The 24,942-nt window shown below is 40.4% G+C and overlaps 1 protein-coding gene across 2 annotated transcripts in view; it reads left to right on the top strand.

The window, feature by feature from the left end:
• Window positions 1–21,719, top strand: part of chrd (chordin) — an 83,763-nt gene extending 62,044 nt beyond the window's left edge. For both annotated transcript variants that reach the window (XM_059945188.1, XM_059945181.1), the window contains 13 exons: window positions 1,279–1,385; window positions 1,611–1,727; window positions 1,831–1,987; window positions 3,879–4,120; window positions 5,204–5,317; window positions 9,172–9,378; window positions 9,497–9,590; window positions 9,820–9,870; window positions 13,724–13,827; window positions 15,780–15,882; window positions 16,215–16,369; window positions 17,771–17,864; window positions 20,513–21,719. In XM_059945188.1, the coding sequence (XP_059801171.1) occupies window positions 1,279–1,385; window positions 1,611–1,727; window positions 1,831–1,987; window positions 3,879–4,120; window positions 5,204–5,317; window positions 9,172–9,378; window positions 9,497–9,590; window positions 9,820–9,870; window positions 13,724–13,827; window positions 15,780–15,882; window positions 16,215–16,369; window positions 17,771–17,864; window positions 20,513–20,598 (1,631 nt within the window). In that variant the 3' untranslated portion in view covers window positions 20,599–21,719. The remainder of the gene's footprint in view (window positions 1–1,278; window positions 1,386–1,610; window positions 1,728–1,830; window positions 1,988–3,878; window positions 4,121–5,203; window positions 5,318–9,171; window positions 9,379–9,496; window positions 9,591–9,819; window positions 9,871–13,723; window positions 13,828–15,779; window positions 15,883–16,214; window positions 16,370–17,770; window positions 17,865–20,512) is intronic.
• The last annotated feature ends 3,223 nt before the right edge of the window (window positions 21,720–24,942 follow it).

Here is a 24,942-nt window from a genome sequence, read left to right as displayed (position 1 = left end):
TGTTAGGTTTTCATACTATTCTTACAGCATTAGCTCTTTCCCAATTTGAATCACACTAAATTTTACATACTTGTCATGCATTCAAGAGTAAACATTTTTCTAAATATTTGTCACTTAATTAATATGAGATGAACTTATTTTCAGGCAATTAGTTAGTCCTTCCTATAACATCACATACACGATGATGCATCAATAAGATATGCCTTAAAATATGAAAAATGCACAAGGGGAAGTGCCAGTAAGAGAAAATCGTTACACTTACTGTATATGATATTCTTCATATAATACATTTTATTGCTCATGAATTACAATATAGATGTCATAACTGTAGTTTTGTGGACGAACAATCTTGTGACTACTAGTTCCAACGTAAGAATACATACACGACGCTGGAAGAACTCTGCAGGTCAGGCAGTATCTGTGCGAAAAGAGTAGCCAATGTTTCAGGCCAAGACCCTTCATCAGGAATGGGTGTGGGGAGAGAGGGCCGAAGCCCAGTAAGAGAGATAGAGAAGGGGGAAGGGCTAGAGGTGCCAGGTGGAGAACCAATCAGAGGAAGGGTAAAGGGGGGAGGGGATAAGCATGAGAGAACTGTAGAGATAAAGGAGCAGAAAGTTGAAAGGGGAGAGGGGCAGAGAGGGACCAAGGATGGGGGGGGGAGAGGGGAAGGGAATTACCGGAAATTGGAGAATTCAATGTTCATACCACCAGGCTGGAGGCTACCCAGACGGTATATGAGGTGTTGCTCCTCCAACCTGAGTTTGGCCTCATCATGGCAGTAGAGGAGGCCATGTATGGACATATTTAGATGGGAATGAGAGGCAGAGATGAAGTGGGTGGCAACCTGGAAATCCTGTCTGTTGTGACGGACGGAGCAGAGGTGTTCGACGAAGCGGTCCCCCAATCTGCGTCATGTCTTGCCGACATTCCAACATAAACCTTTGAGCTTCATTGCGGATTTTATTGGTATTCAGAATTATGTGCTCTCCAACAGGGAATGTTGAGAATTTGGCCAGGTTTCTGGATATACTTGAATTGAATTGTTTAAGAAAGGGGGTCATGGCCAACAGAGCAAAAATTCGAATGATTAGTCCTCACTCACCAAGATGCACCTCTCATTGGTTCATAATAAGGTGGTATTAATGTTGACACTCTTTTAGGAATCTCAAAATCTCACTGATTTCTTAAATAATAATGAAGCAAAGCACTGATGTATGTAATCCAATTTGATTTAGTATATTTAACATGGTTTAATGCTGTTTTTCCCCCTTCTATTAGCTATTCAGAGTGTACTCTCAGGTGGAAATGCTCTCACGGCCACTAAAACTGGTGCTGTTGGTTCAGCAAAATTTACTTTACATGACAATGGGACTCTTGAATTTCAGGTAAAAGTTTTATTCCATATTATTCTGTAACCGTGTGCACAAAATACTTATTCTAATAACACAGATACCTTCTTCTATAGAATATTATTGGCATTGTTTAATACCAGAAAATGTATGCATATGATTAACCTTCAATTATAATTGCAGAGGATTTCAAATATTTGATTATAATCAATGGCATGCAGTGTTGGGTAACACCTCTGGCAAATGAATGTTATGTTACAGGTACAAGTAGCTGGCATTGCCAGTGAAGTCATAGGGCTCACAATTGAAACAAAGCCTCGACGCAGGCACAGACGGAATATTTTACACGATTTAACTTCGGACTACAGGAATAATTTTGTAAGTACCATGTTTGTATCTCTTTCTGAAAAGGTAAATTGCACAGTATTTAACAAGTAGCTGTCTGTGTTTTAAACCCCAAATGGTTTGTTTGTAATTTTAGGCAACTGGAATTAGCAACAGTCTAAATGCCAGGGACGTTCATATGCTATTACAGAATGAGCTCTTCATCAATGTTGCAACAAAGGAGTATGAAGAGGGGGAACTGAGAGGACAAATCAGTTCTTTACTCTATAGTGGCCTTCAAGCAAGATACTACGGTAAAGAAAATAATTAAGTCATCAACTGTTTACCTGAGAACAATACCCATTTTAAGTTATCATTCAGTACTTCAGTTCAATTAGCAACTCCAGAAACGATGTTTTCTGCTCAAATTCAGTGGTTTTATGAGCTCAGTTTTATCTTCTATAATAGAAACAACCAAAAAATACACTACAAAATGTAGATTCTGGAAATATGAAGTAAAAGCAAATAATGTTGTAAGTTCTCAGCAGGTCAGGCAATATCTGGGAAGAAAGACATAGCGTTTAATAAATAGTTGCCAGAGCCCAGTGAATTCTTGCTCTTCCTTTTGTTGGCTATGATATTAGTAAGTGTCTGAAGGATAGTCTATTGACTAGGTTTACTTCATGGAATCTAGAGCTGTAACCAATGCAATGAATCAGAGAGTAATGATCCAAAAGATCTGGACAGGGGAGGTAAGTAACCAGGAAAGTGCAGTAGGAGGGCAACATAAGTAAGTGTCCAACTAGGAGACTGAAAATAGTGAAAAAATTGAATTGTATTGCAAGTGGTAATGTATTTCAAATAATAGACCGGGAAAGAGTGGGGCTTTGTTGTGTAGGTTATTAGAGTAACAATAAAATTATCAACATATTTGGCTGGTACTTTTAATACAGACAAAGATAGCATTTATTCATCATTTCTATCATTCCCAAGTAGTCAGAAAACACATGACACAATTCTTTCAGCTTACAGTGGGAGACCTTTGAAACCAGAGAGGATGATTTTGGAGTTGCATCTGACAATCTAACTGTGTAATTGGAGTAAACACGAGGAAATCTGCAGATGCTGGAAATTCAAACAACACACACAAAGTGCTGGTGGAACACAGCAGGCCAGGCAGCATCTATAAGGAGAAGCACTGTCGACGTTTCGGGCCGAGACCCTTCATCAGGACATTAATTGGAGTCGTGTTCAGTTCAGATTCCTCAATCAGACTATAAAGGATTTAAATAGTCTTGAAAGGAAGCTGCAAGATGGGTTTCAGAATTTATAGGATAACGTTGTGAGAAAAGGTTATCTATCCTGAAGAAGGGCCTCAGGCCAAAATGTCAACTGTTTATTTTTTTTTCCCACAGAAACTGCCTGGCCTGCTGAGTTCCTCCAGTATTTTGTGTGTGATACTTTGGATTTCCAGCATCTACAGATTGTCCTGTGTTTGTGATTCTCTATCCTGATACTTTACTTTTCTGAGAATTTTAGAGCAAGTGAATGATTTCTGATCTACTTAATTTTCAATAGTTAAGAATTAACTTCTACCTGAAAAGAATTTCTTTTAAGGTAAAAACACTTCAAAACATGCCTCAAAGCTAGGTGTGTCACGGAAAATAAGGAATTTATTTAAAACCATTTTTTCCCATTTGAATGGGATTAGAAATGTAAAATAGAAAGAGCTGCAATAGCAGAATCCAACAGGTTTAAGGAAGGATTAGATGGTGTTTTTCTTGGAAGTATGTTTCAGGATCACTGATTCGCAGGAAAGAACCAGATGGGAGATTCAGACAAATCACTGACCTCTCCTAGTCAAAATTTTAATGGATTACATAATGTGTCCATCAACACCCAAACAGGACAGATTTGCACATTGAACAAATCACTTAATCAGATTTTATGGGTCATTTTCTTGGCCCTCAGTTCTGACTGAGGTCACTTCAGGCTAGAAACATTATCTGTGTTCCTCCTTTCAGTTGCCGATTAACCTGTGGTACTTTGGTGGCATTTTCTACTTTTATTTTATTTGGCCCCTCATTTTATAGAATCCTGTTCTTATTGCAAAAGTTGTTTTTAGCTATTAAAGTGGGCCATGTGTAAAATGTCTGTTGGTGAAGAAGCTCTTCAATACTAGTACAAACAACCTCTTCTCTACAGATCTGCCAATCCCATTAGCTGGACAGTTTGTGGTACCCCCTGTAAAGACTAGCTCAGCAGGGCATGCTTGGATGTCTTTGGATGAACACTGCCACCTACACTATGAGATACTTGTGGCTGGGCTGAGTAAAACTGAAGACATTACCATTAATGCACATCTCCATGGATTCGCTGAGATTGGGGAAGTGGATGAGAACAGCGGTGAACATAAGCGGCTCCTTAAAGGGTTTTATGGATCTGAGGTAATATTTTGTTTAAATAGCATTTTTTTTAAATCAAAATCACTTCAAACATATGGATGGGGAGAATTTGACCCAAGGCAACATTTTCATGACATCAACTTCAGAAAGTTATTTATTGACAACATACTCACTAAATGTGTAACCAACATGCCAAGCTCTTCCCTGGATTCACGATCTGCTCTGAATTATCTGATCTCAGTTGGGCAGCCATTAGAATACTATTACTGACAGAATGTTCACGGGGAATCAGCTGGGGTTCCAGCTCTGGATTCTAATAGACTTAAAGTTCTCTGGAGCAGATGCTGAGTGAGAATAGATTGGAATTCACAGTCATCCATGCTAAATTACAACCTGTCAACTTCTCCCTAAGTGGGCTTCTTGCAAAATTAAATACTTTATCTCATAAAAAGAAATTCAATGCATATGCCCAAGAAAATCGCCACATTTTCCATGTCAGGTCTCACGTGCAGAACCCTAACTGATTTTGGTCTGCAGATGTTTTTGAAACCAAACCTCTGGCGGAAGACAATACCCTTATTTTCACAGCAAAACGGGAGACTGACGGTCACTGTCACAAAACCAGTCTGCCATGTCATTGTTTGATTTTGAGATTCCTAACTCTAAAGTTGGCAGCAAACTCTTCCCCCCACCCCCACAAGAGAGAGAGAGGGAGAGGAATTTGCTCAATTACAGAGAACTCTGTCCATACATCTGCCGCAGCAACATCCTGATGATCCATCTCCCGTAACGCTTCGGTCAGGGACACTGGCTTGGGATCAGCTGTCCACCAGGCCGCGCCCGAGAGGTGCCATCTTCCAAGCCATGCCTGGAGAATGTCGGAAAATAGTCAGCCGGCAAGCTCCAGGAACAGGAACTCATCTGCCATCAAATAAAAGCAGTTTGAGTGCCATTGCAGATCAGGACTTCGACAGAGACGTGACCACCTCATTGCAAAGTTAATTATTGGTATTTTTAAAATCCAGTACCAATGCATTTAAGCAAATCAAAAACAATTTAAGGAATGTATGATAATTTTGATTTTTACATACAGCTAAAAGAACTTACTTTGTATTGGTCTTTTAGGCTCAAGGAATATTGAAGGATATTAGTAGTGATCTCCTGCGACATCTTAATAGAGGAACGGCATTTATTCAAGTTACCACAAAACTTAATCCTAGAGGAGAAATACGAGGACCGGTATGTACCAATGTGCTACAATTGGAAGCAATCTTTCAGCATGGCTACAAAATGATGTTAATGAACTGGTTAGGAGGAGAGAATAACAGCAAATCCTGATAAATGTGAGGTGATACCTACTGAGAGGGTCAACAACAGCTAGAGTATATAATGAATGATGGAACCCTTGGAAGTTGTGCAGAGCAGAGGGAGCTTGGCATACATGTCCAAAACAGCTGAAGGTATAAAGGTAGTTAAGAAGACATGCAAGATTCTTGTGTTCACTAATTGGGACACAGAGCAAGGTGGGTATGATTCAACCATAACAGGAATTAGTTAGGCCATCCATAACTGGAAAGCCATGTTTATTCCTGGTCACCATATCACAGGATGCATATAATTGCATTAGAGAGATAGAGAGGGCAGAGGAATGTCAAGCTATTGCTTGCTTGGAGCATTTCAGCTCTGAATGAAAAGACCATAACACCATGACACATAGGAGCAGCATTAGACCACCCAACTCATCGTGACTGATTTATTATCCCTGTCAGCCCCATTCTCCTGCCTTCTCCCTGTAGCCTTTGACATCCTGACCTACCAAGAACCTATCAACCTCCACTTTAAGTATACTCAATGGCTTCCCTCCAGAGCCTTCCGTGGCAATGAGTTCCACAGATCCACCGCTCTCTGTTTAAAGAAATTCCTTCTCATCTCCATTTTAATGGACACCTCTCTGTTCTGAGGCTATTCACTCACTATAGGAAATATCCTCTTCAGATCCAATCTATCCAGCCCTTTCAGTGTTCAATAGGTTTCACTGAGATAACCCCCCCCCCCGCCCCATTCTACTAAACTCCAGTGAGTACGGGCCCAGAGCCATCAAGTGTAACATCACACAATAACCCTTTCATTCCCAGAATCATTCTTGTGCACCTGCTCTGGACCCTCTCCACTGTCAGCACATCCTTTCTTAGATAAGCGGCCCAAAACTGCTCACAATACTCTCAGGGTAGTCTGATCAATGCTCTATAAAGACTCAGTGTCACATCCTTGCTGTTATATTCTAGTCCTTTTGAATTGAATGCAAACATTGCACTTGCCTTCCTTACGTCTGACTCAACCTGCAAGTTTAAAAAATCTTCTTCCTGTTTGGAAAATAGTCTACACCTTTATTCCCTCTACCAAAGTGTATGAGCATACACCTCCCCACACTGTATTCCATTTGCCACTTCTTTCTAATTGCTCATTCTCCCCAATCTTTCCAAATCTTTCTGTAGCCTCCCTGCTTCCTCAATGCTACCTGCCCATCTACCTATCCTTGTATTGTCTGCATACATGGCCTCAAATCCATCAATTCATTATTCAAATCATAGGCACGTAATGTGAAACGCAGTCTGAAAATCCCAGGAGACGGGTGTAGGAGTCGGTGCTGCTCCCCAGCGTTTGTTTGGCTTGGTACTGTGGTCAACTGCAGACTGCTGCAACATTCATGGACTCATGGAGTTGGATTATATTATTTCTGTGTGACTGTATTTTACTGATCTCTGGTATGAGCTTGGTATCTTGTATAAACCAATATGTACCTTGTGCTGCGTGTGACTGTTGGTACTTTGTTTTGCAGCTTTGCCCTGAAGTTATGCTGTTTTGTTTGGCAGTATCCCTGGGTATTCGTGTATGATTGAATGACAATTAAATTTGAACTTGAAAGAAGTGGTCCTACTAGGTAGCCAATCAATCGGAAAGGACCACTTTCTTCCAACTCTTTGCCTCCTGCCAATCACCCAATCTCCTTTCCATGCTTTTTTTTAGAGCAAACATGAGGAAATCTGCAGATGCTGGACATTCAAACAACACATGCGAAATGCTGGTGGAACACAGCAGGCCAGGCAGCATCTATAAGGAGAAGCACTGTCGAAGTTTCGGGCTAAGGACTGACAAAGGGTCTCGACCCAAAACGTTGACTGCTTCTTTCAACGGATGCTGCCTGACCTGCTGAGTTCATCCAGCTTTTTTGTACCCTCCCCTTTGGATCCAGCACCAACCTGATTTTCCCAGTCTACCTGCATATTGAAGTCACTCCTATCATTACATTGCCCTTATTACATGTTTTTATGTTTAGAGTTGAAATTTACATCACATCCTAGGTGCTGTTCAGGGGCCAGTATATAATTACCATCAGGATCTAATCACCCTTGCAATTTATTAACTCTATCCACAACGATTCTACATCATCTGAACCTATGTCACATATTTCTAGGGATATTATTTATTACTAACAGACCCACCGTACCTTCTCTGCATACCTGAAGGTATTGATACCTTGGATATTAAGCTTCCAAGTAAAATCTTCTTTCAGCCATGACTCAGGGATGCCCACAACACCATTTCTGCCAATCTATAACTATGCTACAAGATCATCTACCTTATTCCATATATTGTGTGCATTCAAATATAACACCTTCAGTCCTAAATTTATTATACTTTAATTTTGGCCTTGGCTCATCCCATTAGCTGCTATTTTTCCCTATCATTTGTCTGCCCTTCTTCACTACATTGACTTGTCCATCCTCAGCCCAATCACTCCAGTTCCCATTCCCCTGACAGATTAGTATGGACGTTTGCCAACAGCTTTAGCAAACCTGCCTGCAAGGATATTGGTCCTCCTCGGGTTCAGGTATAAGCCATACTGTCTGTACAGGTAATACCTTCTGCAGAAGAGATCCCAGTGATATAGAAATCTGAAACCCTGCCCACTGCACCACTTCTTCAGCCACTCATTCATCTGTGCTGTCATCCTATTCCTGCTTTGATTAGCACATGTACTGGGAGGTCCCGCTCTTCATCCTCTTCCCTAACTCCATTACTCACTGCACAGGACCTCGACCCCCTTCCTACCTATGTCATTGGTGCATACGTGTATCACAAACTCTGGCTGCTCAGCTGCCATCTGGAGAATCTTCTGCAGCGACTCCGAGGCATCCTGCACCCTAGCACCTGGGAGGCAGCACACCATCCTGGCTTTTCTTTTGTGGCCACAGAACCTGCTGTCCGTCTCTCTAACCACTGAGTTCCTATCACTATCATTCTGTCTGACTTTGCCTTTCTCTTCTGAGTTTCAGAGCTAGGCACTGGCTGCTGCTGCTGTGCCCTGTATGGTCATCAACCTAGCAATATCCACGGGGTGAGGTGGATCACCACAGGGGATCCTTACACTGACTGCTTATGTCCCTAGTTCACTGTGTGGTTGCCTATCCACTGTCTGAAGCCGGCACTCTGGGTGTGATCGTCTCAGTGAGGTTTTGGTCCCGAGTACATCCTTCTTCAGCTCCGGGTCATTGACCTTGTCAGTCAGGAGCTGAAGTTGGGCACACAACTCACTTCTCAGTGAAAGGGCAAATCTGTTTTCCGGAGATTGGGGAAGTTGAGGTAGGACCTGATTTGGGTAAGCAAACTCATTAGGGGCATGAACAGGTTAGGTAGTGAGAAACTTCACCCCTAGCAGAGGTATCTATAGCCAGATATGCGTTAGGAGAGAACTTATAAAAAAATATTATGAAGAATAGAAGGTGGTTGAAATCTGGAATTTCTGCCTGAAGGGGTGGTGGGGTGACATACTCTCATAGTTAAGAAATATTTAAAAGAGCTCTTGAAATCCAATGACACAGGTGGACATTAGCTGAGTTTTAGAAAATGACAAAGGTAGAGGTATGTATTTGATAGCCAGCACAGAGTTGGTAGGTTACAGCATCTGTTTCATGGTGAATGAAACTATGAGCATCAAGCATTTGTTTAAAGAAATATCCATCATATTTAGTGACTGCTGCCTGCTGTAGTCCCAGCATTTTCAATCGTATTAAAGCTGTAATCTTCCTCAGGTGCTGATTCCAAACCAGTGCGAGTCGAGAGGGTTTGTCACAACTAAGGAACCGGAGTTTGAAGACGGTCTTTTTGAGGAAGTTGTACCTGCTTCAGAGGAGTTGAAGAAAGATCCAAATTCTTGTTACTTTGAAGGGAAACGTAGAGCCCATGAGTCCCAGTGGGCACCAGATTATGACCGGAAGTGCTCCATCTGTACTTGCCAGGTGACAAAATGAAAGCCAACTTGACTGAGCGAAGGTTCAGTTGGATTTACTTTATCGATTATTTTTTTCCAGCATGGCCAGATTTACTCATATTAGACATATTTCTTTACTGTTTCAGAAAAGGACTGTAATATGCGACCCCATCATATGTCTTCCTCTGAACTGCACAGAGATTGTTCATGTTGAAGATAAATGCTGTCCTGTTTGCCAAGGTATGTTTTCAATCAATAAGAAGCAATGTGCCGTGCAATTAACAGCAACTGTCAAAACCCATCATTCTGAGTAAATACAGCACTGGATACATGCAATTAATATATTTAGAAAATTATCAATGCATCAAATAGTCATAAGTGATGTTGGTAGAATTCTTTTTTTTAATTGTATTAAAATTATCTGAAACTATCATATACTTTATGCCTTACTCAATTATAATTTGAACAGATAAAACCAAAGCAAAAGATGAAAAGAAAACAGGAACAGTCCAGGCTGAAGGTAAGTTTTCATTGACAAAATAAAGCTTTAGCTAAAATAATCATACATGAATTGGTGTTATGTAAATGTTTAAACCTGGAATTTCTGCTTAATTTTTCTGCACAGTCTTATCAGTATGAGCTTACCTGGTGAAAAGATTGAGGAAGTTTAATGTGTAAATTTTGTCCAGCATAACTGAAAGATGTTAAAACCTTTAGCACTTGTTCAGAAGCAGTGTGGCAGCTCCCAACACAAAAATGTGAACTGGTGATTGGGAGTTGAAATGGAATGGCCTCTAACAAAGCACCAGCAATTAATCTGGATATTTTCAACAGCATGTTAATAGGATTGAATATTTCTTGGACCCCTTGCCATGAAACCAAATTCTGTATCCCAATGAAGGAACAATAACTACAAGACATATTATAAAAATATGCTTCCAATAATGTGAGAAATAGATGCCATGATTTAATTTAATTTTTGGAATGCCATGATTTAATTTAATTTTTGGAATGGCCACGTTTTCACTGAAATCTCATGATATTACTACATTTAAAGGAATATTTTTTAAAGCAAAAATTAGATTCTTGGCAATATGCAAATGAGATTGAAGAGAATTGTTCAAATTTTTGGAGCAATTTCTGTTGGAAACTGGACTGCACTCAAAGTGGAAACTTCATCCCCTAACGTTTATTGAGGTATTGCTCAGAAATCTGACAGGCAATTTAGAGGAAATTGTACAGTATATATGAAGATGAATGCTTGAAATTCGAAAAGATAGGGAACAGTGAAATTAGACTGTTGAAATGTTTTATTTTTAAAAATTGGCACGGACATGGTAGATTATTTTCCTCATTTTCTTTTGGTAATTTCCTTTGTCTCTTTGACATTTGTTTCTGATTTTATTCTGGATGAAAACTGCAGAGATTTTTTTTGTTTTAAATTTCACATGACATTAAAGGATGCTATTCCGCCATTGGATCTATGCCAGGTCTTTGGACAATCCCACCAATCCTTTCACCAACTCACTTACCTGTTATCTATTCTTTCTCATGCTCACCCTAAGACACTTACATACATCTACCACTTGTTTTATCATTGTACCTCAGATCTGAGAAGCCTCTCATTTCGGCAGTCTGAGGTACCCACCTGCTTCAAGCAGGCAGGCCTCAATCATACCTGTGCCTAAGAAAAATGTGGTAACCTGCCTCAATGACAATATCATCCAGTAGCACTTACTTCCACTGTTATGAAGTGTTTTGAGAAGTTGGCAATGAAACACATGAACTGCCTGAGAAGCCAATTGGATCCACCCCAGTTTACCTACTGGCACAACAGGTCCACAGCAGATGCCATCTTATTGCCCCTTCACTCAATCCAGAAACATCAAGATGCTCTTTATTGTCTTTAGCTTGACCTTCAATACTATCATCTCCTCAAAACTAATCAATAAGCTTCAAGACCTTGGCATCAATCCCCCCCCCCCTTATGCAATTAGGCCCTCTATTTGTTCACTGGCAGACACTAATCAGTTCAGATTAGCAACAGCATCTCCTCCACAATCTCCATCAACACAGGTGCACCACAAAGCCTTGTGCTTCGCCCCTGCTCTACTCACTTTACACTTATAACTGTGAGGTATTGGCCAAATCAAAGGTGGTAATGAATCAGCACGTAGGAGGGAAATTGAAAAGCTGGCCGAGTGGTGCCACAACAACCTCTCACTCGATGTCAAAAAGACCAAGGAGATGGTTATTGACTACAGGAGAAGGAAACGAGAGGACCAGGAGCCAGTTCTCATTGGAAGATCAGAAGTAGAGAGGGTTGGTAACTTTAAGTTCCTTAATTCAGATAAAAGCTACTATTGAAAAGCACATTAAACATTAGAGTGATAGAAATTTCCCCCTTAATCCTCTACTTTGTGAAGTAGATATTATTATTGATGCTTTAAGATGTTGATTATATTTCGATTCAATCATTGATCAACATAGTTTTGTTAATACGAGTCAAATAGAAGATGCAAATGTGTATTGGGAGTTGCTAAAAATTGACAGCATTTTCCATTCTGCTTTTTGAGGTCTTCTTAAAGTGCAGCAATGATTAGAACCATAGAATAATAGAACATCACAGCACAGAAACAGGCCTTTTGGCCCTTCTTGGCTGTGCCAAACCATTTTTCTGCCTAGTCCCACTGACCTGCACCTGGCCCATATCCCTCCATACACCTCTCATCCATGTACCTGTCCAAGTTTTTCTTAAATGTTAAAAGTGAGCCCACATTTACCACTTCATCCAGAAGCTCATTCCACACTCCCACCACTCCCTGTGTGAAGAAGCCCCCCCCCTGATGTTCCCTTTAAACTTTTCCCCCTTCACCCTTAACCCATGTCCTCTGTTTTTTTTCCTCCCTTGGCCTCAGTGGAAAAAGCCTGCTTGCATTCACTCTGTCTATACCCATCATAATTTTATACACCTCTATCAAATCACTCTCATTCTTCTACGCTTCTGGGAATAAAGTCCTAACCTATTCAACCTTTCTCTGTAACTCAGTTTCTCAAGTCCCGGCAAATTCCTTGTAAACCTTCTCTGCACTCGTTCAACCTTATTAATATCCTTCTTGTAATTCGATGACCAAAGCTGCACACAATACTCCAAATTCGGCCTCACCCATGCCTTACACAACATCACCGTAACATTCCAACTCTTATACGCAATACTTTGATTTATAAAGGCCAATGTACCAAAAGCTCTCTTTATGACCCTATCTACCTGTGATGCCATTTTAAGGGAATTTTGTAACTGTATTCCCAGATCCCTCTGTTCTACTGCACTCCTTAGTGCCCTACCATTTACCTTGTATGTTCTACCTTGGTTTTTCCTTCCAAAGTGCAATACCTCACACTTGTCTGTACTAAACTCCATCTGCAATTTTTCAACCCATTTTTCCAGCTGCTCCAAATCCCTCTGCAAGCTTTGAAAACCTTCCTCACTGTCCACTACACCTCTAATCTTTGTATCATCAGCAAATTTGCTGATCTAATTTACCACATTCAGGACTGAATCGTCTTGCCACGTGTCATGAGTTGTGTCCAACACAGCGATCATTTGAGGACTATCATATTTTTGTATCTGCTAAAATTTCTCATTTTTAACAATATTGTTTTCCGCTATATTGAGAGTTTCATCGCTAATTTCCAAAACTAAATCTTTCTGATGACTACTTAGAAGAAACCACTTTTTGCGAAGAGCGTTTATTTACTGAGATAGAGTGTGGAATAGGCCCTTCTGGCCCTTCGAGCCATGCTACCCAGCAACCCCAGATTTAATCTGAGCCTAACCATGGGGCAATTTACAGTGACCAATGAACCTAGAACCAGTACATCTTTAGACTGTGGGAGGAAATCGGAGCACCTGGAGGAAACCCATGTGGACACGGTGAGAAGACCAGACTAATATGCAACAGAAAGTCACAACACTCCCTGTCCCAAGTGCTGTTCATTTGTAGAATACATACTTTGAATGTAGTTTCCTATCTTTGAATCCTTAGCCGTGTCATCCCAGGAAGCATGACTCTAAGGAAAGTTATAGTTACTCTCGTATATTTTCCTATTTCACTCTTGCCAGCCGAGGGTTGAAATGGGATGCTAATTCATCCAAACAATGAAACATCTGCAGGAAGAAATTATAGAGTTTATAAAAAAAAGGGAAATTTGAAATGAGTATTAGAAATTTCAGCACCATTTCTAGAAAGATTTGTCTGAGTTTTCATAGGGATAATAGGCTGTTAATATCAGTTATATTTTCACTATGTCCAGGTACAGAACAAATGAAAATAAAGTAACTCTAATAAACCATCCTTCTTATTATGTTCCAGGCTGCTACTTTGATGGGGACAGGAAATGGCATCCTGCTGGGACAACCTGGCATCCATTTGTACCACCGTTTGGCTATGTGAAGTGTGCAGTATGCAGCTGTAAGGTAGAAAACTCTTTAGACTATTATCAGAATTAGGTTTAATATCACCGGCATATGTCATGAAATTTGTTATTTTGTGGCAGCAATACATTGCAATCCATAGTAATATAATCTATAAATTACAATGAGTATGTATATATATGTATATGTACATTATGTATGCTGTAGGTTTATTGTCCACTCAGTAATCTGATGGAGGGGAAGAAACTGTTCCTGCAACATTGAGTGTGTCTTCAGACTCCTGTACCACCTCCTCGATGGAAGCATTGAGAAGAGGGCTTGTCCTAGGTGAAGGGTCTTCAATGATGGATATTAAGAGATCACCTTTTTGAAGGTGTCCTTGATACTGGGGAGGCTAGTGCCCAAGATGGAGCTGGCTGAGTTTACACATTTCTGTTGCTTTTTCCTGATCCTGTGCCGTGGCCCCTCCATACCAGATGGGGATGTAACTAGTTAGAATGCTCTCCACTGTATATTTGTAGAAATTTGAGTCTCTTTGGTAGCATACGAGGGGTGATTGATATGTCCGTGGCCTAAGGTAGAAGGAGTCAATTTTAGTAAACCTAGCACATTTATTTTTCAACATAGTCCCCTCCTACATTTACACACTTAGTCCAGCAGTCATGGAGCATCCAGATCTTGGACCTCCAGGAATGCTGCTACAGCATTCAACCAGCTAATCTGTCTCACTCCTGTACACCTCCACATCACCATCTGAAAATCTGCCAACAATAGTTGTGTTTTGGCAGATTTATAGATGGCTCTTGAGCTGGCCTTGCCATACAGCCGTGGGTGTAGAGAGAGTGGAGTAGTGGGCTAAGCACACACCCTTGAGGTGCGCCAGTGGTGATTATCAGTGAGGTGGAGATGTTCTTTCCGATCCACACAGACTGCGGTCTCCCAGTGAGGAAGTCAAGGATCCATTTGCAGAGGGAGGTACAGAGGGCCCAGGGCTTGGAACTTGTTCATTAGGTGTAAGGGTATGATTATTTTCATGAATTGGATAAAATTTTCATGAGTAATTTTCTTTCTGTTGATTGTTATAATGTTTTAAGGAAGAAGTGGTTAAAGAAATTACTTTCACTTGATTATTTTCTGTTTAGTGAATGTAATGACCTTCAAGCGGCTTTCTGCTGTAAATTCATGGAACAATGTGAGAAATCTGTTTGCAAATGAAGAAAAAACATTGTTATTTGAACAAAGGATATCAGAAATGAGGAGAATCCTGAAGTGAGCGAGAATGTCCTTTGCAGTGTGATTGATTAAAGGAAAATTTGATGTTAAATAGAGGAGAGGTAAAAGCCATGAGCTGGTGGGATACATCATGAGTTCTAGGAAGAGTTGATGGAACTGAAGGAAATTCATTCATAGCTACCAGCACTAAACACTTTACTTGTCGGTATTTGTGTATAGCACTCTGTTTCTAAAATTCATTACCATTTAAGTGGGTCCAAATTACAGAGGAGGAACATAATGTTTTTGTGTATTTCACAATTGAATTTCTATCAGGTGTGATATGTGGAATGGCAGTGAACAGGTATTAACAATTTTTAAAAAGATGGATAAAGTAATTCTTGGCAGGTCCATGCTTTTCAATTAAGCCCGAGTTAGCGGAAAAACTGTGGGTCTTTAAGGGGGAAAACACTTAACTTCATTGCCAGCATTTAGTGTTTGGGATGAATGCTTATATCAGGCACTGCTTCACTCTGCTCCCCGTATTTCATTTCACTGGGATCACAAGAGCCAAATGTCCAAACAGGATACAGCCATCTACTATTATACTCACATATATTTAAAAGAACCAACCAAAGTGGAGTTTCTTCTTCCATAAATTTAGACAAGAAGGGAAATAGTTTAACCAAAATGAGCAAAATTATGGATTGCAGTAAGGTTCCTGATATGTTGTGATATAGGCTGAATAAGAATTAATATTAAATATTTCTTGTGTTTCAAAGGGGGCAACTGGGGAGGTTCATTGTGAGAAGGTTCAATGCCCAGCTCTGCCTTGTAGCCAGCCCATTAGGAGGAATGCATCAAACTGTTGCAAAGAATGTCCAGGTTAGTAATTTGTACCACTTAACCTTTTAATGTAGTACATTCACAAAAAGGAAAACATCTTATACTTTTAGATCACTTTTATTACCTCAGAGTGTCCCAAATCTCCTGACTTTTGAAGAGTAGTCACTGATATATTGTAGGATATTAGTTAGTTGGAATTGACTTGCGATTACTAAATGGGCAATTGGTCAATTAGTAGTGTTGGGCAACATCAGCAAAATATCAAAATGTACCCCAGAGTATCCAAAGCACATTACAAGTCAGAAATAGACTTTGCATAGTTGTGGATTGATACTCTGAACTTGCTTCTGAAATTTGCTTTTTTACCACAGTTACAGAGATTGCCCCTTTTGACCACACAGACATGATGCAGGCTGATGGGCCCAGGCCCTGCAAATTTGGGCGTCATATATACATGAACAATAATAAATGGCATCCTGAAGTTCCTCCGTTTGGGGAAATGAAATGCATTACTTGCTGGTGTGATGTAGGTATTCTATTTAACGTTAAGAAACAGACCACATCAAAGTGCTCATTTTGCTTGAAATGTTGGAGTTAATACTTAAGGAATTACCAAAATTCTGCTATCAAAGCTATAATTTGTCCAGCCAAAGTCAGAAAATAAACTCTAGCTCTAAGATATTCAGTGAGATTTATGCGTAGTGGTTTAATAATGTAACTTGATGTTGGATTTTGTTGTTTTGCTTGCATTAGAAAATACCAGCTTATCAAAGCACAAGTGCACAGTATGGGGCTGTACTGGAGGATTACTGTTTCAGTTTTCACCTTTTTGAATTGTGAGGTGGTTTAACCCAGATGATTGAACCCTTACCTAAAAGAGAGGGGTTATTACAAATTGAACCAAATCTGTGACTCTCTCCAGCTGATTCAGAGCAATGTTGGCAGAAGCTTGGGAGAAGAAATACTTCCCCTCCTCTTGGCTTTAGCAGGCATCATCTTCAATATAATGGAAGGAAAAAAATTAATTGAAAAAACAAAATAGTTTAATATTATCCTCTAATTGCATGAATTAATCCAATAGTCGAAACATAATGCTCAGATTTGATACAGGTTTAAAACAAGAAGTCAATAAGGGCCACTTCCTCACACAGCCAGACACACCTGTGTTCAATCTTGACCTCAGGTGATATCTGTCGGAAGATTGCATATTCTCACTCTGACGGTGTGGGTTTATTCTGCATGTTCATTTTCTTCTCTAATGCTCTGAGTATGTAGATTAATTGCGGGGGGGGGGGGGTTTAATAAATGTGGTGTGAATAAAAATGGGATTAATATGAAAGGGTGGTTGCTGGTCAGTGGGGCAAAGGATCTGTTTCCATGCTGTATGTCTCTATGAAATGGTTTGAAATGTCATCACTCTCGTAATATTAGGAAGTCCATGAAGCTAATTCATGCATAGGAAGATCCTTCCAACAATAATGAGATAAGGACTAGATAAGCCATTTTACTGATGATGACAGAAGGATAAGCCTTAACAAAGATTTCTTTGATTGGCATAGGGGTTCCCAAGCTCTTTTATGCAACAGAGCCTTACCATGAACCAAGGGGTCCACGTACCCCAGGTTGTGATCCCCTGGGTTGAACCTTATTGTATCTTATGTCCTCTCTGAGTAGAAGGGACTTCATGCATTAATCTTAACTTGATTCTGACAGCCCAGCATTCCCTTCTGGCTCTGAACTGTGAGAGGATTATATGTTTAAATCTCTAGTGTGGATTTAAACTCATAACCCCTGAATCAGAGGCAAGAATGCTACCATAGGGCCAAGACTAACAGCAATTAGTAAGCGACAACATTGGGAATTCTGCATGTCATTGTGAGCCAGGAATGCTGTGACAAAAATCCACTAATTGTGTTTAAAATTTCAGGAGGGGTCCACAAAGTGTCAACGAGAGAAGTGTCCGCTTCTAACCTGTGAGAAAATTGTAAAGCAACAGCACAAGTGCTGTCCAGAGTGTGAAGGTAATTCGCATCTGTTCTAGTAAGGGAAAGCTGTGTCCGACCAACTTGATGCTATTTTGAGGGAGATAACGAGGAAGATCAATGGTGGTAGTGTATTTGACACAATCTATCTGGTGTTCAGCAAGGCTTTTGGCCAAGTCCTGTGTGGCAGGCTGTGTGCCAGGATTCAAAGGAGAATGGAACGCTAAGCCCAAAACTGACTTTGTGGCAAGAAGCACGGATACTTAATGATTGTGATTGGAAACTTTTACCACTGAAGTTTCACTGGGTTCAATACTCAGCTTCTTGGTTTTTGGAATAAATATTAATGATTTAGGCCTAAATTTATGGAGCAAAATTATTCAAAATCTGACCATATATTTGAGAGTGAAGAGGAAAATGTTGTATTTGCTGGAAGTTAGAAATGTTCTGGTCAGTTGATTTGAAAAAAAACATTTTCCTCCTTCCCCTATCTGGGTGGGGGGGAGGTTAGAGAGGGAATTCCATATTATCCTTAGAAAACTAGTAACACTCATCAAAATCAAGGATGGATTTAAAGTTTTGTTTTGTACTAATCGTAGTTATTTTTGAGCTTTTGCTCAAAGAGGATGTCAGATTTTTGCCCAAAATGATTTTGGACAGTTTGTTACAAGGTGCTCCCAGAAGCATGTGTAAACATTATAAGGACTTTAAAATGGAGTAAACAGCAAGGATCTGTTTCCTGTAGCATTGGGGCAAGCTCAGGGAACCTGGATTTAAAGTAACTGGTAGAAATTTTAGATGAACTCTCCCTGAAAAGGTGGTAGTACCTGAAATAGAACATTCTAAACACGACTTTGATGCGTAATTGATGTGCCCTGACCTTCCAGGACCTAATGCTGAAAAGTGAATTTTGACTTGATGGGTTTTTTTTTGACTACTATAGATAGACACAATGTGGTTAAAATGTTACTGACAAATTTCATCCATTTAATGGCAATTGCATTCTTGAAGTTGGATATTGAGAGTGTAGTGTTCCTAATAATTCAGAAAGATGCCATACTAATGACAAGAATCATGCAAAATTTTTGTGTGTGGGAGCTCATTTCTGATGTAGTCGGGATGCATCACTTTGATTATTCACGCACCGAGCCCACATTCTGTGTGGAGGACAACAGCCACAGTTTGAACTTCCCTTGAAGACCCTTTCGAATGAACTGGCTCACTCAGGAGTATTGGCACTTCCTTCTCGGAAACTGTTGTCTGCACAAAGCACTTCTTGCGAAAGGGTCTCTCCTTTGGGCGATATTCTGCAGGCATTTTATCCGCAGCTCCTGCCAACAGACCCCAAACCAGACCATTGTCCTTCAGAAATCAGATCCTTCCAAACTTCCATCACGTCCCAATGGGCGGAAAGGTACAACATATACCAAGAAAAACCCAACTGGCTGACACAACATTCCGAAATTGGACAAAACTGCTCCTTAACTTTAGCCAAAGCCAACACACTCCTACTAACAGGTCACACTGCTTTTGCAGAAAACTGCTGAAATAAAAAATACCCTACAGCATAGCAGTAAGAACCTTATTTAGGGCATTACTTAAGGATGCATTGCAAGCTATGAAATATAACAGACAGCACCTCCTGCAGGCTGGAAGATATAAGGCAGCAATTAGCAGTGATGTCCATGGCTGAATTGTCCTTTGTAAAGTAAAGATACTGGAGATGTATTCCCCAGCAGTTCATACCTGGAATGCTTTTGACTTTTTGTTGTGGTCATGACCAATGTTTTTGGCAGTTCTCCCAACTGTTCCTGCTTCCTTTTTTACCCCCAAGATTCTTTACTCTGAAGCTATTCATACCAGGCCACCCACGACTGAAGATGGGAGACAAATGTGGTGCCGTAAGATCTCACCTTAGTCATGAAGGCTTAAATTTGAAATTAGAATATGAATGAAATAACTCAGTGAACAATCAGCCTGCACGACAGACTTGTAACTAACATGCTTGTAATGAATTAACTGTTCAAACTAAATTACTGACAGTTTTTTTTGAGTGTTGAGCAAGCTTATTATGCGCTAAATCGGGGCAGACCAAAATGACGAAAAGATCACATGATGAGCTTAAGGATCTTATTTAGATATTTTAAATGTTGCTGAACAAAGTTTTGGCATGTCCTGCATTAAAATACAGAGCAGAGTACCCATTGTACATGATGTATCATAAGTGAATAACTTTTTAAAAATATGTAGTTAGTACTGTTACTAATTGTTGAATTTCTAATAATTTTCCTCTTAAAATGAAAAGAAGAAACATAAAGGACTAAAATTAGTTATAGTGCAGAGCTTAGCCTCAGAGAACACCTGCAGAATATATTTCTTGGCTCATCATACAGCTTGTGCAATGCATGGCTTTTATTTTGCAAGCGCTACAGGACTGACAAGATGGTATACGTATTTCAAATGGATGCACCATTTTAGTGAACAATTTAAATTTCATTGTCATGAAAGTAATTCAGGAGAGAATTTCCTTGGGGACAGGTGGGTGCAAGACAAGGAAGTCTCTTCAAAATGCAAATAATGCAATAATGATCTCTGCTTCTGGTATGCTTAATGCCTCCTGTACATGCTCCTTATAAGTGTCTCTAAAAATATTGCTTCAATCTACTGATTGTCTTTTACTTCTTTAGCAGAGACTTCATATTATAATGAAGATGGAGAGAAATTAAAAAGCCAACAGGACAAGAGCTGGGATTCTCAACCACTATCTGACTGAATTTGTGTTAATACATTCCACACGTGCAGTGAACAGAGTAAGCATGTGCAGGGTGCAAGGATGCCTACTTCAGTTCATCAGATTGAGATTTTGAGGCTTCACTTGAAAGATGAATGAAAAATCAATGAATGACAGTTGACTCAGTATTTGGTGCTGTTAATCGAAGAGGAACAAAGCTGTGAATACCATCAGCAACTGTGACTTGTTCTTCGTAGTGAATTCAGAAGTAGGTACTTGAGTGGCCTGGAAAAAAGACAATCAGATCCTGCAAGGAAGCATGAAATCAGACTGAAAGATCTTTCAGAAATTAGATGAATGAGACAATGATGAAGTAATCATTGCCAAAAGGTCTCTGTTAACTATCATCAATGCTTTCTGCAATTCAAAGGACTTTGAGGAACAGACTTATTTCATGTTGTTAGATAACTTTGGTTTAAAATGGCAAGATGTTGTGCTTCCCATGCATATGTTAGCTTTTTCTTGAAGTGTAAATCCACAATCATGTGATTATCGCACAACACACAAAAAAATCACATGGGTGTGCAAGTTCCATCCAGTGAGGGACTTCCTGGGAAGGGAGCCCAGAACACAGCTGAATGAATGAAGGTGTGATACCTTTCTTTTTCTTTTAGCAATTTGTCGTTAAATTTCTCTTGGAGATTCCCAGTGGGAGAAGCGGCTTGGTTCATGTGTCCTGATCTGCATTTCAATTGACCTTTTTTATATCCTCGCTATGCTTCTGTGATAGTCATTTGCATATGCAGAAAGACCCCCCCCCCCCCCCCCCCCCCCCCCCCGGGGATGAAGGTATCAGATAATGGAAGTGTTAAGTATGAGGCAATTTACATGTGTGCCCTCAACAAGCCCCAGTTGCATTCTTCCTAAATTCCTCACAGGGTCTTTATTTGTTAACCTCTGCAAGAGTGCTTTTGTTGAGAGATTTAATTTACAATGAAATAAATTGTAGCAGGTGAAAGTGAAGAAAGATCTCCAGCCAACATTTGCTTTAAATTGTGGCGACCCATTTCCTGGCACATCCGAACCGGCTCACAATTAGATAGCCTACGGGGGTTTGCGAGCACAGAGCTTTGGAGCCTCTGCGCCATGGGGGGGGGGGGGTGGGGGGGCAGGTTGAGGGAGGCTTAAAAGTGAGGCTGAAGATTTCGAATAAAGTTTTTCCTTCGACTGCAGTTACCGACTCCGTGTCGTAATTTTAGCGCTGCGTGTAGCACACCGCTACAAAATCATAAACATACGAATAGAGGAGCAACTTCACTTCACTGTGTGTATCTGTGTTACTGTGAATAAGAACTTGGTCTCTGCTGCAGGTGACGTTGTGAAATGTAGATAATGTAAGTTCCTGGTTTATCTTTTTCCCCGCTTCAATATTTTGCTATTTAATAGAAATATACAACGGTAACCTTGTTAGTAACCAAACCACATCAAAATGCTGGAACATGTTTGAATAGTTACGAATTGCTTGCCGAGTTTTACTTTGAATAAATAAAAATGAAATTTAACTGTAACTCTTGGGACAGAGATCTGCAGGAAGGTGAAGACTTTTAATAAAAGCAAGAGGGGCACCTGTATTTGACAAAAGAAAGTTGATGTGAACACTAAAGGGTGTGCTGACGCCTCCTGCTCTTTCTCCGTACCAGACCCATGTTACTTTCCCAACAATTCCAGTTTAATTGTCAATCAGCCATACACATGTACAGAGCTAAATGAAACAGTGTTCCTCAGGGGGCTAAGGTGCAAAACACAGTGCATACACTCACACACAACATGTATAGTTATGCCGGCAGTTACAGTCACACAAGTATTAGCACAAGTCCCTGAGTGGCATGGCCTTGAAGATCGATGTTGTCCTGGAGCCATGTTTCTGCAGCCCGGTGAGTAAATCCATACAGTGGAAGAAGGCAAAGGACAGACGTTGGTGTGGGAGTCAGAAGGAGAGTTCAAAGGGTGCTATGGGAAGGTCCTCAAATTGGGAGAACAACACCTCGTACTCTGCATGAGTAGTTTACAACCCAGTGATAGGAACTTCAAATTTTCCAATTTCAGGTTTACCCTCGCCCCCGGTGCTCTCTTTCCACACACACTCACCTAGTTTCCTTCTCCCTGTGCTCATCTCTCCTGTCCCATCCTCCACTTGGTTTCATCCCCTACCCCTATCAATCTCCCTGCCACCCTCCTTTGTCCTTTCATGTACAGGTAAGCCTTCTGTCTCCATCCTGATGCAGGGTCTTGACCTGAAACATCACTTTACACCTTTTGCCTCCACGGATGCTGCTAAACCCCCTTCTTTCTTCCTGGGATCTTTTCTGTGAACTCCATAATATCTGAGAGAGGGAACAATTTCAGCTTTAGAAATCAACAGAGTGATTCCCAAGGAACAGAGGATCATTTGAAGAATAATTATTTTCTTGGCATTATATAAGACCAGAAGGCATAGGAGCAGAATTAAGCCATTCAGCCTGTCAGGTTTGCTCTGTCAGAGCTGATCCAATTCCCTCTCACCCCCAGTCTCCTGCCTTCTCCCCATAACCTTTCATGCCCTGACTAATCAAATAGCTAAAAACCATCAATTCCATCATCCAAATTATTGGCACACACCATAAAAAGTAGTGGAACCAACAGTGACCCCAGCAGAACCACACTGGCAGCCAATCAGAAAAGGTTCCCTTTATTCCCACTCTTTGCCTCCACTCTGTCCATGCTAGTGTCTTTTCTGTTATATCATGGACTGTAATCTTGCTAAGCAGCCTCATATGCTGCATTTTGTCAAAGGCCTTCAGAAAATCCAAGTACACAACACACTGCATCTATCCTGCTTGTTATTTCCTCAAAAAGTTCCAACAGATTAGTCAGGCAAGATTTTCCCTTAAGGAAACCATGCCGACTACAGCCCATTTTATCATGTGCCTCCACATACCCCGAAACCTCATCCTATTACAATGAAGTGTAATCATAATTGCTAGAATTTTGCATAATAGTTGTCAAATGCCCAGATTCATGTACTGGAGCAAAAGCACCAGCTGTTCAAATGCATTTGATTTTCTTCAGAACATTAGTTACTAACGGAGAGATCCAGGAACTATACTGGAAACAATGAGAATCTTAAACCTGAAAGGGTAGGTTCATTTCATTAGTACAAAGAAATGGAATCAGAAGCAATTTTTAAAGTTATATGTATAGTAAAAGTTAGCCAGAAGAAATGCCCTTGCCAGATTGAAATTTCACTTCAGTTTGGAAATTTAGGTTTCACTTGGCACCCAGTCCTTGCCTGCTTTCACTATGTTATCCTCCCACTTGAGTCAGTTATATCTCAAGAATTTGACCACCAAATTTTCAACTGAAGACAATATTAATGTTCTGGTTCCAGCATCCAGCAATTACTTGGTAAAGGTCTTCACTGAATCAGGAAAACCAAGATATGGCAAGTTCCATGTCAATGATCAATCAAACTCGGTGGCAAATCTTTCCAGAGAGCGCAACAAAAACAGATCCCCATTATCTTAATTCCTGACTCATATATCCTTTTATGGGAATTAGTGTTTATCCATTTTGTAGGAATAGGGATTAGTTTTGTGTTTTGGATTACTGCCCTTTTATTTTTACAATTCCAAATTCTAATATTATTGGAACTATGGTTAAGTTTATGTAACACCGTTTCAGATTTTTACTGCTGTGCTGTAGGTATTTCATTGTAGCAGTTCTGTAAGAGCCGTCTGTTCTGCCTGTTTGGGTTTGAGCTGAGATAAGAGGCTTTGTTGTTCAACTTGGGAATGTCGGGTCATCCAATCAGGATGGTGGAATTGGGAGAAGGTTCTAGAGAATGCCGGGCAAAGCGGTTTTGTGAGAGACACTGGTGTGGGTCGAGGTCTTTTTGACGGGAGCTGGGAGAAGACAGGAGGGAAGATTGCTGAGGATGCCATCCCTCTTAGACAAGGTGCTCTGTGCAGATGAATGGCTTCAAGGAGGAAGGACCAGTACTCCTGTGGGAGAACCCATTTTTCGATGTGGATTTCGAGTGTCATTGGGAAGGTGGTGTGTGCTTTCATGCAGACGGTCCAGCATATGAGTTACAGTCCAACTCATGTGCATATTTGACTTTGTAATTATAATGGATCCTTTTTGGGTTTTTTTTCTTTCATCTCTTTAATAACCCTTTGGTGAAGTTAATGTTCATAAATATACTATCTTTATAATTGTATGTGGTGGACCAACTGCTATTTCTTGTCAACGGGTGATTGCAGGGGGCTATAAATCACGCAGCATTCACACAAACCAGGTCTGGGAGGGCACGGCATCACAACCTCATGGGTTTGGCAGGACCAAAGT

The sequence above is a fragment of the Hypanus sabinus genome, chromosome 2 (assembly GCF_030144855.1).
Source record: "Hypanus sabinus isolate sHypSab1 chromosome 2, sHypSab1.hap1, whole genome shotgun sequence".
Classification (NCBI taxonomy): domain Eukaryota; kingdom Metazoa; phylum Chordata; class Chondrichthyes; order Myliobatiformes; family Dasyatidae; genus Hypanus; species Hypanus sabinus.
Note: the sequence above shows the minus strand (reverse complement) of the source record. Positions and strands in the feature narration are given on the sequence as shown.